This window comes from Panulirus ornatus, chromosome 40 (genome assembly GCF_036320965.1).
Source record: "Panulirus ornatus isolate Po-2019 chromosome 40, ASM3632096v1, whole genome shotgun sequence".
In the NCBI taxonomy this organism is placed as follows: Eukaryota; Metazoa; Arthropoda; class Malacostraca; order Decapoda; family Palinuridae; genus Panulirus; species Panulirus ornatus.
The window spans coordinates 4,069,847-4,085,107 of NC_092263.1; the positions used below are offsets into that span (position 1 = coordinate 4,069,847).

The 15,261-nt window shown below is 40.0% G+C and overlaps 1 protein-coding gene across 1 annotated transcript in view; it reads left to right on the top strand.

The window, feature by feature from the left end:
- kdn (citrate synthase) overlaps nucleotides 1–11,350 on the top strand; it is a 34,171-nt gene extending 22,821 nt beyond the window's left edge. Inside the window, exons 5-8 of the mRNA XM_071685376.1 lie at nucleotides 4,916–5,115; nucleotides 7,427–7,559; nucleotides 7,710–7,913; nucleotides 9,842–11,350. Coding sequence (XP_071541477.1) covers nucleotides 4,916–5,115; nucleotides 7,427–7,559; nucleotides 7,710–7,913; nucleotides 9,842–10,126 — 822 coding nt within the window. The 3' untranslated portion in view covers nucleotides 10,127–11,350. The remainder of the gene's footprint in view (nucleotides 1–4,915; nucleotides 5,116–7,426; nucleotides 7,560–7,709; nucleotides 7,914–9,841) is intronic.
- The last annotated feature ends 3,911 nt before the right edge of the window (nucleotides 11,351–15,261 follow it).

The window sequence follows — 15,261 nt, forward strand, 5'->3', positions numbered from 1 at the left end:
ATTCCTCCCCCACTCCTCTTACTTCCATTGTTCTCACCTTTTTCCATTCTGTACTCAGTCTCTCCTGGTACTTCCTCACACAAGTCTCCTTCCCAAGCTCACTTACTCTCACCACCCTCTTCACCCCAACATTCACTCTTTTATATATATATATATATATATATATATATATATATATATATATATATATATATATATATATATATGTATGTGTATATATATATATATATATATATATATATATATATATATATATCCCTGGGGATAGGGGAGAAAGTATTCTTCCCACGTATTCCCTGCGTGTCGTAGAAGGCGACTAAAAGGGAAGGGAGCGGGGGGCTGGAAATCCTCCCCTCTCGTTTTTCATCTTCCAAAAGAAGGAAGAGAGAAGGGGGCCAAGTAAGGATGTTCCCTCAAAGGCTCAGTCCTCTGTTCTTAATGCTACCTCGCTAATGCGGGAAATAGCGAATAGTATAAAAAAAAAAAAAAAAAAAAAAAAATATATATATATATTTTCCCTGGGGATAGGGGAGAAAGAATACTTCCCACGTATTCCCTGCGTGTCGTAGAAGGCGACTAAAAGGGGAGGGAGCGGGGGGCTGGAAATCCTCCCCTCTCGTTTTTTTTTAATTTTCCAAAAGAAGGAACAGAGAATTGGGCCAGGTGAGGGTATTCCCTCAAAGGCCCAGTCCTCTGTTCTTGACGCTACCTCGCTAATGCGGGAAATGGCAAATAGTTTGAAAGAAGAGAAAAAGATTTTTTTTTTGTCGCTGTCTCCCGCATTTGCGAGGTAGCACAAGGAAACAGACGAAAGAAATGGCCCAACCCACCCCTATACACATGTATATACATACACGTCCACACACGCAAATGTACATACCCATACATCTCAATGTACACATATATATACACACACAGATACATACATATATACCCATGCACACAATTCACGCTGTCTGCCTTTATTCATTTCCATCGCCACCTCGCCACACATGGAATACCATCCCCCTCCCCCCTCACGTGTGCGAGGTAGTGCTAGGAAAAGACAACAAAGGCCCCATTCGTTCACACTCAGTCTCTAGCTGTCATGCAATAATACCCGAAACCACAGCTCCCTTTCCACATCCAGGCTCCACACAACTTTCCATGGTTTACCCCAGACGCTTCACATGCCCTGATTCAATCCACTGACAGCACGTCAACCCCGGTATACCACATAGATCCAATTCACTCTATTCCTTGCCTGCCTTTCACCCTCCTGCATGTTCAGGCCCCGATCACTCAAAATCTTTTTCACTCCATTTTTCCACCTCCAATTTGGTCTCCCACTTCCCCTTGTTCCCTCCCCCTCTGACACATATATCCTCTTTGTCGGTCTTTCCTCACTCATTCTCTCCATGTGACGAAACCATTTCAAAACACCCACCCATGCTCTCTCAACCACACTCTTTATATTACCACAAATTTCTCTTACCCTTTCATTACTTACTCGATCAAACGACCTCACACCACATATTGTCCTCAAATATCTCATTTCCAGCACATCCACCCTCCGCACAACTCTATCTATAGCCCATGCCTCGCAACCATATAACATTGTTGGAACCACTATTCCTTCAAACATACCCAGTTTTGCTTTCCGAGATAACGCTCTCGCCTTCCACGCATTTTTCAATGCTCCCAGAACTTTTTCCCCCTTCCTCACTGTGACTCACTTCCGCTTCCATGGTTCCATCTGCTGCCAAATCCAATCCCAGCTATCTAAAACACTTCACTTCCTCCAGTTTTTCTCCACTCAAACTTACCTCCCATTTGGCATGTCCCTCAACCCTACTGTACCTAATAACCTTACTCTTTTTCACATTTACTCTCGGCTTTCTTCTTTCACACACTTTACCAAACTCAGTCACCAGCTTCTGCAGTTTCTCACCCGAATCAGCCACCAGTGCTGTATCATCAGCGAACAACAACTGACTCACTTCCCAAGCTCTCTCATCCACAACAGACTGCGTACTTGCCCCTCTTTCCAAAACTCTTACATTCAACTCCCTAACAACCCCGTCCATAAACAAATTAAACAACCTTGGGGACATCACACACCCCTGCTGCAAACCAGCATTCACTGAGAACCAATCACTGTCCTCTCTTTCTACATGTACACATGCTTTACATCCTCAATAAAAACTTTTCACTGTTTCTAACAACTTTCCTCCCACACCATATATTCTTAATACCTTCCACAGAGCATCTCTATCAAATTGTCATATACTTTCTCCAGATCCATAAATGCTACATACAAATCCATTTGCTTTTCTAAGTATTTCTCACATACGTTTTCAAAGCAAACACCTGATCCACACATCCTCTACCACTTCTGAAACCACACTGCTCTTCCCCAATCTGATGCTCTGTACATGCCTTCACCCTCTCAATCAATATCCTCCCATATAATTTCCCAGGAATACTCAACACATTTATACCTCTGTGATTTGAGCACTCACTCTTATCCCCTTTGCCTTTGTACAATGGCACTATGCAAACATTCCGCCAGTCCGCAAGCACCTCTCTGTGAGTCATACATACATTAGATAACCTTACCAACCAGTCAACAATACAATCACCCCTTTTTCAATCGATTCCACTGCAATACTATCCAAACCCGCTGCCTTGCCAGCTTTCATCTTCCGCAAAGCTTTTACTACCTCTTCTCTGTTTACCAAATCATTCTCCCTAATCCTCTCACTTTGCACACCACCTCGACCAAAACACCCTATATCTGCCACTCTTATCAAACACATTCAACAAACCTTCAAAATACTCACTCCATCTCCTTCTCGCATCACCACTACTTATCACCTCCCCATTAGCCCCCTTCACTGATTTCCCCATTTGTTCCCTTGTCTTACACACTTTATTTACATCCTTCCAAAGCATCTTTTTATTCTCCCTTAAATTTAATGATGCTCTCTCACCCCATCTCTCATTTGCCCTCTTTTTCATACTTGCTGCCTTCATCCATTTCCATCACCACATGTACACACACACCGGGATAGGGGGGAAGAATACTTCCCCTATATTCCCCGCGAGTCGTAGAAGGCAACTAAAGGGGGCGGGAGCAGGGGGCTGCAAACACCCCATCCTTGTATTTAAATTTCTAAAAGGGGAAACAGAAGAAGTACATATAGATATCAACATGTACACATAGACATATACATATAGACACATGTATACATTTATGCTTCCCTTCAGTACTGCCCCACAGGAAATAGCATCGCTACCCCATACTTCAGCTAGGTAGCACCTGGAAAACGGATGAAAAATACATTTTTTCACACAGTCTCCATCTGTCATGTGTGATGCACCAAAGCCACAGTTCCTTATCCACATCCTGGCCTCGGAGACCTTTCCATGGTTTACCCGAGACATTTCACATTCTCTGGTTCAGTCCATAGTGTTAATGGGATGGCCTTAATAAGGCCTCAGCTGCTTGTGCCATCTCAGCTGACATAGAAGAAAACTTCAAGAGTAGTGTGTGCATGTGAGTTGGAAGAGAAGAGGGTGAATGGTTCCAGGTGAGAATGGGTTTGCAGCATTTGCACCATAGGTGTTTAATTTCTTTATGGATGGGCTGTTAAGGGAGGTTAATACAAGAGTCTTGGAGAGAGGAGCACATATGCAGTCTTATAGTAGTCCCTCTGGTTTTGTGTGCAAGGTGTGGGCCTTGGACAAAAATATGAGGATGAGGTAGATATGTTGATAATGAAATGTTTTAAGGTGCGAGAAGGGTTGATCAAATGAGAAATGATAGGGTAAGAGAGGGTAAAGGTAGAAAGAGGAGTATGTTTGAGAGAGAGCTGAAGAGGATGTTCTAAAATGGTTTGGACATATGGAGAAGATGATTGAGGAGTGGATTCCTGAGAATGTATACACGTCACTGAACCAGGTTGGGGGAAACCATGGAAAGGTGTGCAGGGCATGGATCCAATTGGATAGGAGGATATAGTTTCAATGCATTGTGCATTATTGCCAGAGAGAGGATGAGTGAATTAGGCCATTTCTTCGTCTGTTCCTGGCACTAATTTGTTCACACAAGAAATGGCATACATTACAAAAATATTTTAATTTTGGAGTGGTATTCAACATTGGGTGGGAAAAATGATGGTTGCTATGCTTTTCAGATATTTTGGTGTGTATATGTTTTGTTAGTGTTGTGTATGTTGGAGAAGAGTGATCTTTGATTATAGGTTGTTGAAGTGTGAGGTAGGGGTAAGTTTTTATTTGTACTTGCAGGTTGGTGATGGTTATGGAGTGGTTTGGATGGGAAGGGTCTAATGCTATTGCAAAGAACTGTGTGCTGAGCATATTGAGGTGAGATTGTATTGGAAGTAATTCTTTGTTGTGCTGGTGTTGAATGTTTGTGGTTGTCAGGTAGCCAGTGATTGTTTGACTTTATCCTTTTTGTGTGGATTGTAGCCTTGTTAAATGTTTTTGTCAGGATGGATGATTTGGTAGGTGAGGCATAGTTTAGGGTGCAGCAACAGATTATTGTGAAGTTACTGAGGGATTCTTTGAATTGTCCGAGTTTAATATCAGATAGTTTTCAAAGGATGTTTACTTTATGGTCTATGTGTTCATGTTTGTGGTGTGTGTTATTCATAGTGCCTAAAATGGTTGGCGTTTTTCTGAGTGGGAATGATTGTCCATTCATGTTGATGGGAGAGTACATATTCATTGCTCATGTGTTAAGAGGGTGATGGTAGATTTCTGTGGTGATACAGACATTCTGTTTTGGGTGAGCCTGTTCTAATTGCATGATGTAATATTGCATGGTTGTTATCGCTTGGGTAGTATTGGGGTGCTGTGGTATGACTTTCTTTTTTATAAAATAATTTTGTAAGGTTTTTAAAATCTACAGCTGTGCTTTGAAGACTCCCTTGATTTGATTGCCAAGCTGCCAACGGTAGCTGCCACAATCTACCGTAATTTGTATCGAGAGGGAACCAGTATTGGAGCCATTGATCCCTCTAAAGATTGGTCAGCCAATTTTACGGCCATGTTAGGGTATGATGATCCGCAGTTCACTGAGCTCATGCGCCTTTACCTCACAATCCACAGGTAAGAAACTTTTTCTTTGGTGTATTGAGTATTTTACTTCCTTGTTATCCATATGGCATCTGAAATGAAAGGTACATTTATATAATGAAACCTTGAATAATCAGTCGCCATTATGATTTTATGTTCGCAACAAATTAATTTAAGATTACGTATGAATGAATTTGGGATCATTAGTAAATTATATCATCTTGAATAGGTGTTTTAATTTGTAATGTTTAAAACTTGTCAGTTCTTTCAGCAGTTAGTCTTAACAGGTCATCTCTACCTGGTCGTATTTTCTGATAAAAAAAGTTTAAGCAGTCACCCTGTGCTGCTTTTTCACTTCTTGTAACATTGAAAGAACAACCTAGGGAGGGTTAGTGACACTTGAGTAGTGAACTAGAACTTTGGTGATTTTCAAATTATACTCTACCCAGGTAGCTGTCTTTTCTTTCTGCCTCACTTGCATGTGGATTATTGGCATTGTGTCCACAAACATACAATCTCTCCTTGTCTTGCGTGACACTTAACAACACTTAGTTCAGCTCATTCTTCCAATTATACCCATTATACTCTTAACTGCTAACCTACATCAGAATTACTGAAGTATTAGCTTAGCTTCAAGAGAGCACACCTCCTTCACTCCTTTTGTACCAGGTTTATAAAAACCAACAACCGCCCACCTCTGATAGAGGACTTGCTTACGTTAGTGTTAAACTTGCTTCCTTACACTTGATAATACTTTCCACAGCTCCCATTTATCAGTAGTGTCACCCACTGTCCTCACTAATCCCAGACATAACCCCCAGAATATATTCAAACCATTGTACTCCCTTCCCTGACACTTTAATTTTTACTCAAAGCATTAATCATCCAGGTTTCTCATGTCAAACTAAGCACCTTTCTCTCCCTTCTTCACCCCCTGGTTATGTCCATGCACATTTAGACACTCAGGGTGGAGCCTTTTTAGAGAAGTCTTCGCTTGGTTCTGCTGTTCCTGTTTTTTGGAAACCTCTCGCTTATTAGATGGATCATACGATGCCCAGTTTTTACCGCCCTGTCTCTTAGGATAAGGAAATAGGACAGAATTGTGTTAATTACATGTCAGGTGTGCTATATTAGAGAGGAAGAGAAAGTTTGTAGATTGAATTTCAGCAACTCTCATTTTTATGAAACAAAATGAAAGATAACATCCCGAGCCAGGAAGGGGAATTGGACAGCCATTGTGCTGCCGTCAGTACCACCACTAGCACCCAGAAGGTAGTACCTTTCTAGTCCATGCTTGTCTAACTTCTACAAGGAAATACATGATATATATATTAGAATTACTTAAAATGATAGGGTGTCCCCACCTTTCCAAGCAACATATTTGAATGCACCACCACACACATTGACCGTTAAGGACATGCAACCTGTTCTTTTACAGTTTCTTTAGTTTGCCTCATTATATAGTGTTGTCTAATGTCTCCATGAGTAATTAGAACTCTTATGGTATATGATGATGAAAAACAGATCATAACATGAAGGAACATTGCGAATAACCTTGAATGGTACAGATATAATGAGTATTGCCCTCTATCTGCTTGCATGTGTAACCCTCTTTTTTTCCCCTTCCAACACATTTGCAGTATTTCATTGCTTTCCCTTCTGCTGCTTATTGTGCTCCCTGCACACTCATTTGATAAATATGGTTGGTTCATGGCCAAAGAATTTTTGTTTCCATCTTGTGAACTCTCAATTTGATTGAACTTTGTGTTAACTTCATACAGATTTGTGCCTTTTTACATTCACTGGAACATTACCAAACCAGATTTTAAAAGATTTAAAAAATCAAGCAATTAAAGAAAAATCCCAATGATGTAAGTTTTTTGGGAGGAATTGGCATATATATTGATAGTGTTTAGGAGAAGACGACAGAAATTGCTTAATCTTCGGTGATTAAGACTTGACTGTATCCAGAAACAGATTTTCCAGTCTCTTTATGTGGAAGTAGGTTGGGTTTTAGGTAAGAATCCCTAACTTTTTATTAAATAAGTATCCCTAACTATTAGTATGAATCCCATGGTTTTTTACTTCAGTTTTTGTATAATGGCCTGTGTGATAACTTCTTTGACATTTATATCAAGAACATGGGAACTGTAGCTTAGAGTTCAAGTTCATGGTCAGCTCCCTTTGCTTTGACTGGGTAATGCATTTAGAACTCTAGCTAGTTCTGTGAAAGTCTTTTTTAGTGGAACTAAATTAGTGTTGTCCCATGATATTTATAGTCATGGCTCGAGTTCAAGGCAAAAATGGATTGAAAACTGAAAAACAAAATATTTTATTTCATCAGTGACCATGAAGGAGGAAATGTTTCAGCGCACACTACTCACCTTGTGGGATCTGCTCTTTCTGACCCTTACCTCTCATTTGCTGCTGGTATGAATGGCCTTGCTGGACCTCTCCATGGTTTGGCCAACCAGGAGGTAATTTGCTCATTCTTTGAAATTGTCATTATTTAAAGATGAATTATAATTGTAGCTATATTTAGATTTGTGATTTGTATTTTCTTCAGATATCTTCACATAAGGAGTTTTTCTACATTTGTTTTAAAGTAGGGCCATTTTGTATTCTAGGTACTCCTTTGGTTAACAAAACTTCGTGCTGAGATTGGGGATGATGTGACTGAAGATCAGTTGAAGGAATTTATTTGGAAGACCCTCAAATCTGGCCAAGTCGTTCCAGGTTATGGCCATGCTGTCCTGCGTAAGACAGATCCTCGTTACACTTGTCAACGAGAATTTGCACTCAAGCATTTACCAGATGATAAGCTGTTCAAAGTAAGTGAAACACTTCTGGAGTTATCTTTTGGTATGAGATATGTGCTTGGCAGGAGGGGAGCATATAGACTTTTCTATATTGTTGATGTTTTTATCATAATTTTTTATGGTGACTGAGTTTGGTAAAGTGTGTGAAAGAAGAAAGCTGAGAGTAAATGTGAATAAGAGCAAGGTTATTAGGTACAGTAGGGTTGAGGGACAAGTCAGTTGGGAGGTGGTAAGTTTGAATGGAGAAAAACTGGAGGAAGTGAAGTGTTTCAGATATCTGGGAGTGGATTTGGCAGCGGATGGAACCATGGAAGTGGGAGTGAGTAACAGGATGGGGGAGGGGGTGAAAGTTCTGGAAGCGTTGAAAAATGTGTGGAATACGAGAACATTATCTTGGAAAGCAAAAATGGGTATATTTGAAGGAATAGTGGTTTCAACAATGTTATATGCTTGTGAGGCATGGGCTATAGAAAGGGTTGTGCGAAGGAGGGTGGGTGTGTTGGAAATGAGATGTTTGAGGACAATATGTGGTGTGAGGTGGTTTGATTGAGTAAGTGATGAAAGGGTAAGAGAGATGTGTGGTAATAAAAAGTGCGGTTGAGAGAGCAGAAGAGGGTGTGTTGAAATGGTTTGGTCACATGGAGAGAATGAGTGAGGAAAGATTGCCAAAGAGGATATATGTGTCAGAGGTGGAGGGAACAAGGAGAAGTGGGAGACCAAATTGGAGGTGGAAGGATGGAGAGAAAAAGGTTTTGAGCGATCGGGGCCTGAACATGCAGGAGGGTGAAAGGCGTGCAAGGACTAGAGTGAATTGGAACGATATGGTATACTGGGGTCAACGTGCTGTCAGTGGATTGAACCAGGGCATGTGAAGTGTCTGGGGTAAACCATGGAAAGTTTTGTGGGACCTGGATGTAGAAAGGGAGCTTTGGTTTCGGTGCATTATACATGACAGCTAGAGACTGAGTGTGAACGAATGTGGCCTTTGTTGTCTTTTCCTAGCGCTACCTCGCGCATGTGTGGGAGAAGGGGGTTGTCATTTCATGTGGTGGGGTGGCGACAGGAATTAATAAAGGCAGCATTGAAATGTATAGGTATGTATATGTGCATGCGTGGATGTGTATGTATATACATGTGTATGTGGGTGGGTTGGGCCATTATTTCATCTGTTTCCCTGCGCTACCTCGCTAACGTGGGAGACAGTGACAAAGTATAATGAATGAATATAAATGTATCATTGTTTAGTTTGCTATGGATGGGGGGATGCAAGTCTTGGAGAGAAGGGCAAGTATGCAGTCCTTAAGGGATGAGAGGGACTGGGAAGCGAGTCAGTTGTTTGCTGATGATACGGCACTGGTAGATTTGATGTTTTTGCAAAACATAACCTCCAATAAACAAGGGATGGGTGTAGCTGGAGAGGGGAGCATGGAAAGGAGGAACACTTTTGTGTGCATTAATGAGGTGAATGTAAGAGTTGGATCGATAGGAAACGTTGGATATGGATGAGAAAAGTTTAATCATGAAGGTGTTGCATAGTTATGAAGTGGTATGGATGTGTGAAGTAGTGACTTTGTGAGCCATCCACCTGGAAGCTGGGTAGTGCAATCTGGGTGTAAATAGATGGATGGATGTGATCTTGTCCTCCCATACCTCCATCCTTCTGTCTTTTTATTTTTCCCAATTTTTGTTTTTGTCTTTGTATATTCACTCAGGCAGTCCTCATCCTGTCATTATCTTGTTTGTGTTGCATGTTGGTTGAAATGCGATAAAGATGATTGCCACACTGATGTGTAGGCATCCTTATGTTGGTTACCTGCAGTCTTCATTGGTTAAAAGTATGCAGTTATTCTCGATCTAAAATGTTTAGGGAGATAACTGGAAGTGAAAAGGTAATCTGACAGATAGGAAATGGGAATCTGATTTTTTGTTTTGTTTTTCAGCTGGTAGCCAAGTTATACAATGTTGTGCCACCCATTTTGACTGAACTTGGGAAGGTGCAGAACCCATGGCCAAATGTGGATGCTCACTCAGGTGTTCTGCTTCAGTATTATGGCATGACTGAAATGAATTACTACACAGTGCTTTTCGGAGTGTCCCGAGCCTTAGGAGTGCTCTCCTCTCTGGTGTGGGATCGTGCTCTTGGCCTTCCTCTTGAGAGACCCAAGTCTATGAGTACAGAGGGATTGAAGAAACTTGTTGGTAGTGTTGCTGCAGATGCTGCTTAAGACAGTGTATATTAAAGATTTGTACTGCATGTATTGGACACAGTTCATAATTCTTTTTTGATTGATTTTTATTTAAGATTGCAGTATATGAAAATTTTGAATACTGCCTCTAGATGCAATTGTTTAAAAGTGAAGTGTGCATGTCTTTATATACATGTTTATTGTGCATGAATTAGACTAATAAGTGCCCATAAGTATGACCACCTTGCAGTTTGCACCTTGGTTTTTGAATTGATCAACTGTTGTTGTTCAAAATTAATTTTCTTGACCAAAAATGAAAATTTCCAACATCTTATTTCTTATATAAGAAAAAATCTATTTTGTGAAAATGTATTTTTTGTAATGTATATTTTAAAATGACCCTGAAACGAGATTTTTTCCTGAAGGCATACATCACGTAGGTGAATAAGGTTAAATTGGGTACTTTTTACTGCCACAAATAGATGTCTTTATAGAAACATACCAAGTTATTTTCTTGAACCAAATCCAGTGCATCCTTCGAAACCCAGGTACTCTGAATACCGGATCCTCGAGAACTGAGACGTTTTGAAAACTTACTGGTGTGCCAGCTTTGTCCAGGTTACAGGAGAAATAGAGATGCCATTCCAGATTGTAGACATTTTGCCTGAGTGGTGTGATTAATGGTGCACAATTTCTCTCCCAGTACTTGGAAAAAATCCCAGTCACAACACCCTTCCACACCAGTTAGTCTGGGTTTGGGAGGATACACTATCATATTTTGATTCTTTGCAATTAAACCTTATTTATTTTGACATTATCCTTTGTTCATGCAGCCCCAATCAGAAATTTGATGAAAATTCAGAGTCAGTTGCCTCTGCATTTGTTTTGGTTTTCTGCAGTGTTATCTAACTGCACCACCATACCTTAGTTTTGAGTTTTGATAACTTGGAATTCATTTGTTGCCGGACATAATTAACAAGTACTTTGTACTAAAGCTGATGTAAAATGTTTATCAGGTATTGGCATCGAATAATTAATTTAAAGAGATTCTCATGCTTTTTATTTACAAAGTCTTGTGCTCAGTGATCCAGTGTTCAGGTTTGATGCAGTATGATACTGATTTGATCATGAAGTGCCATTTCCAGGGGCACTGCCTCTTGGGGTTACCATGAAATGTAAATACATGTATATTATGGTAGGAGTCACTTAACTACCAACTGTTGTAAGGAGTACAAAATTATAAAGGATGTTTTAGTAAACCTATATGTAGTTTTGAATCCCCAAAAGCTAAGATTGTGATTAGTAGAGAGAAGTATATTCATTGAAGCACTGAAATATGAAAAGGCTTGAGAGATTAGGCAAAGTAAGACTGTTTCCTTGCAGTGCATCCTGTTTTGAACAGGAGGGCATACAAGTCAAAGTAGACCATGCTATGGTTTATAGGTCTTGTCTGTGATGCTGTCAATTTATCTTACTTGACAGTTAAGAGACTAGATGTGTGCAAATGAGATTATATGTTCATCAGTTCCTGTGCTACCTCATGAAGGTGGAAAGGCCGTTGGGTTTAAGAATATATCTATAATTTTTTCCCGTCACAATTCAGTGAGTTGAATTGGATACATAGAGGCCATGTAATATATCTCTCATTCTCAACCCTTGCCCAGTGTGTTAAAATAAGGATTTCTGCAATGTTGAAAATGGTTCACTTTTATTTTTACGAAGTTGTGTCATTTGAGACCAGTGCATCCAATAATGTCAACATCCATGTGCAAAACTTCCTTTTGTATCTGGTCCCTGATTATTCCTCTTGCATCATCTGAAATATCTCTAGCCGAGAATATTTCTCCATACATCTGTCCTCCTCTTCCACTGCATTCCTATACTCTCCATACCTGTTACTGTAATACTATTTATCTTCGTGTGCAACCAATCACCTGCCATATGTTCTGCATAATCATTGCTTCCCAAGACACATCTCTGTGCCTTTCTAATGATTTCTTCATCACACAACTTTGCACTTCATTCCCTCTTTCCACTTCCAATTGCACCTTGTAAGTTAATCATCCAGCTGTTATTTTTTTATTTTTATATGTCATGACCAATATGCAACTGGGTTTCACAACCATACATCAGTGTTTGAGAAAATACTCCTTGATACAAGATTCCTGCACACACCACGCTGATTTTTCTCTTCCTCATAACTGATTTCGACTTTAGCACTTCCACTACCTGCCTTATTTCATATTGCTTCCAGATATTCAAATACATCTGTTAGTTCATCATGCAACCTGATTTTTAAATCTGACCTCCCCTCTTTTTAAAAACAAGCATCTATATTTCTATATAGTTACAGCACCATCCTATATGTGTTGTTGTATTTTAACCATTCTTCTGATTTAGCAAATGCTGCTGCATCAGAATACAGTAGTAGTGGCACTATCCATTTTTTTTGTCACATCAATCGCCTCGTCTTGCTTTCATCCCACACAGTGCCCCAACCACGGAAACATCAAACCACCATGGTGAGATAATGCAACATTTATCCAATTATCATGCACCTGATGACTTCTATATTTTCACATCCAATCCACTGCAGTTTCGTCTGCATCATATTCAACAGTCTACCTCCAGCTTTTTACGTATTTAAGCACTTCAGTGCTTTTCCCACTCCTCTTTAATGTCTTCCTCTCCCATATATGCAAACTAATGTTCCCTCCTCAGCTTTAATGTTAGTGTACCAATGGAGATCTCTCTCACCACCATCTCCAAGTACTTTTCAAGGATGTTCTCTCCGGCTCGAACAAACTTCATGTATCACATATGTTCTCGTATACTTGTTTAATGTACTGTAGTATTTTTTCCAAATGCCTTTCTACTACTTTATTCATCTCCTTCCAAAGTAATTCATTCAGATTGGTTAGGTTTTCTTCCAAGATCATTTTTTTCCCCTGTATTGATATAATCTTTCCTCTTTTTAGTGGTTATTTCAGCTAGCTTACTCTTAATGTCACAAAATTCCTTCACCAGGATTCAGACAGGGATAATTTTTCAGTCCTCTGTCAAACATGCAACATCTCATTCTCTAAAGCCCTTCCAGACATCATACCTTCTTTGCACACCTACCATTTTCAGGCAGCTTACCTAATTCCTCTAATAAGATACCAGTATCTGCGTATGCCAGTTTGTAATGTCAGCTGCAATAGGCATTGTAACTTCTAAATCTCTATCCCAACATCAATGCTTTCTTACCATCTTGGCTGATCATGACCTCTTCTCCCTTACACATAACTGGTGAATACTTTATAAAACTGTTACCACCCATTTTATCATGGCACTGAGGATGAAATTGTTAAGAGTCATGTGCTGTAGAGATATGCTTTATGTATTTTATTCCCAGATCCACTTCATTAAACCTCCCTTTGCTATGATCCACAACCCTTTGTCCTCTTCATTTCTATCATTTATAATTTGTAGTATTACTGCATTACTGGAGCCTGCATGTGACAGTATTCGCTGGTAAACGAATGGCCTTTTTCACTCCCACACCATTATGACCTTTACATAATTTTTTTTTTCTCTCTGAACACTTGCTCAAACCATCCTTATGCCCTTGGTATATTCATATCTGTTCATCTTTGTTATTCAGTTGGAATTCAATCAATCTTTTACCCACCATTCCTTGGAATACCCTTCCTATCTCGGCGCCTTAGCCAGTCCAATCTGGTTACTCTGTGTAGGTTCCTTTCCCTTTATCAACCAACCTTATGGCTCCTAATGGCCTTAGTCCTCGCCCAGACTTCTGTTTATTTAACATTCGTCGACCGCTTCTTCCTTTTTATGAACCAATGTTTAGTTGATATTTGATTACACAGATATATAGTATTATGTCCCTGCTGGATGTTGACAAAGAATGATCGACTCAAATCTCGTCTTGGAGTTACGGCAATATGGTTTGTCGATGCAGTACACCTTAACCATGCATTGTGCACTTTTACTATTTGAGCATAACATTACAACCTTCACGTATGATGGCCTGGCCTTTGACCTTTATGATTAAGAGTCATATTATGGTGCTTGAAGGCCATAGGATTCTGCCATGTCCATCGACTTAGGAGTAAGATGTAATGAACCTGTAAAGAGAAATGGATCAAAACATTCAAAATTTTTGTACTACAATGAATCTCCGATTAACATCTCCCCATTTGCAGGATTAGATGTAACAAGGCAATAATAGATGGGAAGAGCATTATAAAACAAAAGTATAGTCTGTGTATCACCTAAATCAACATAGAACTTTTATACAAACACTTATTACCACACTTACAAGCATTATTAATATAGGCCGATCATTGCTTCATTTCTTCATTGTTACCTTGATAAAGTGAGGAAAGGCCAAGTCTTGTACTTACAAAGCTTAAATCTACAAGGTTATAGGGCACAAAGAAACGATTTTTTTTATATTTTTATTTTGCTTTGTCGCTGTCTCGCGCTTAGCGAGGTAGCGCAAGGAAACAGATGAAAGAATGGCCCAACCCACCCACATACACATGTATATACATACACGTCCACACATGCAAATATACATACCTATACATCTCAATGTATACATATATATACACACATACATATAAACACATGTACATGATTTATACTGTCTGCCTTTATTCATTCCCATCGCCACCTCGCCACACATGGAATAACCAACCCCCTCCCCCCTCATGTGTGCAAGGTAGCGCAAGGAAAGACAACAAAGGCCCCATTCGTTCACACTCAGTCTCTAGCTGTCATGTAATAATTCACCGAAACCACAGCTCCCTTTCCACGTCCACTCCCCATAGAACTTTCCATGGTTTACCCCAGACGCTTCACATGCCCTGGTTCAATCCATTGACAGCACGTCGACCCTGGTATACCACATCCTTCCAATTCACTCTATTCTTTATACGCCTTTCACCCTCCTGCATGTTCAGGCCCCGATCACTCAAAATCTTTTTCACTCCATCTTTCCACCTCCAATATGGTCTCCCACTTCTCCTCGTTCCCTCCACCTCTGACACATATATCCTCTTGGTCAATCTTTCCCCACTCATTCTCTCCATGTGACCAAACCAATTCAAAACACCCTCTTCTGCTCTCTCAACCACACTCTTTTTATAACCACACATCTCTCTTAC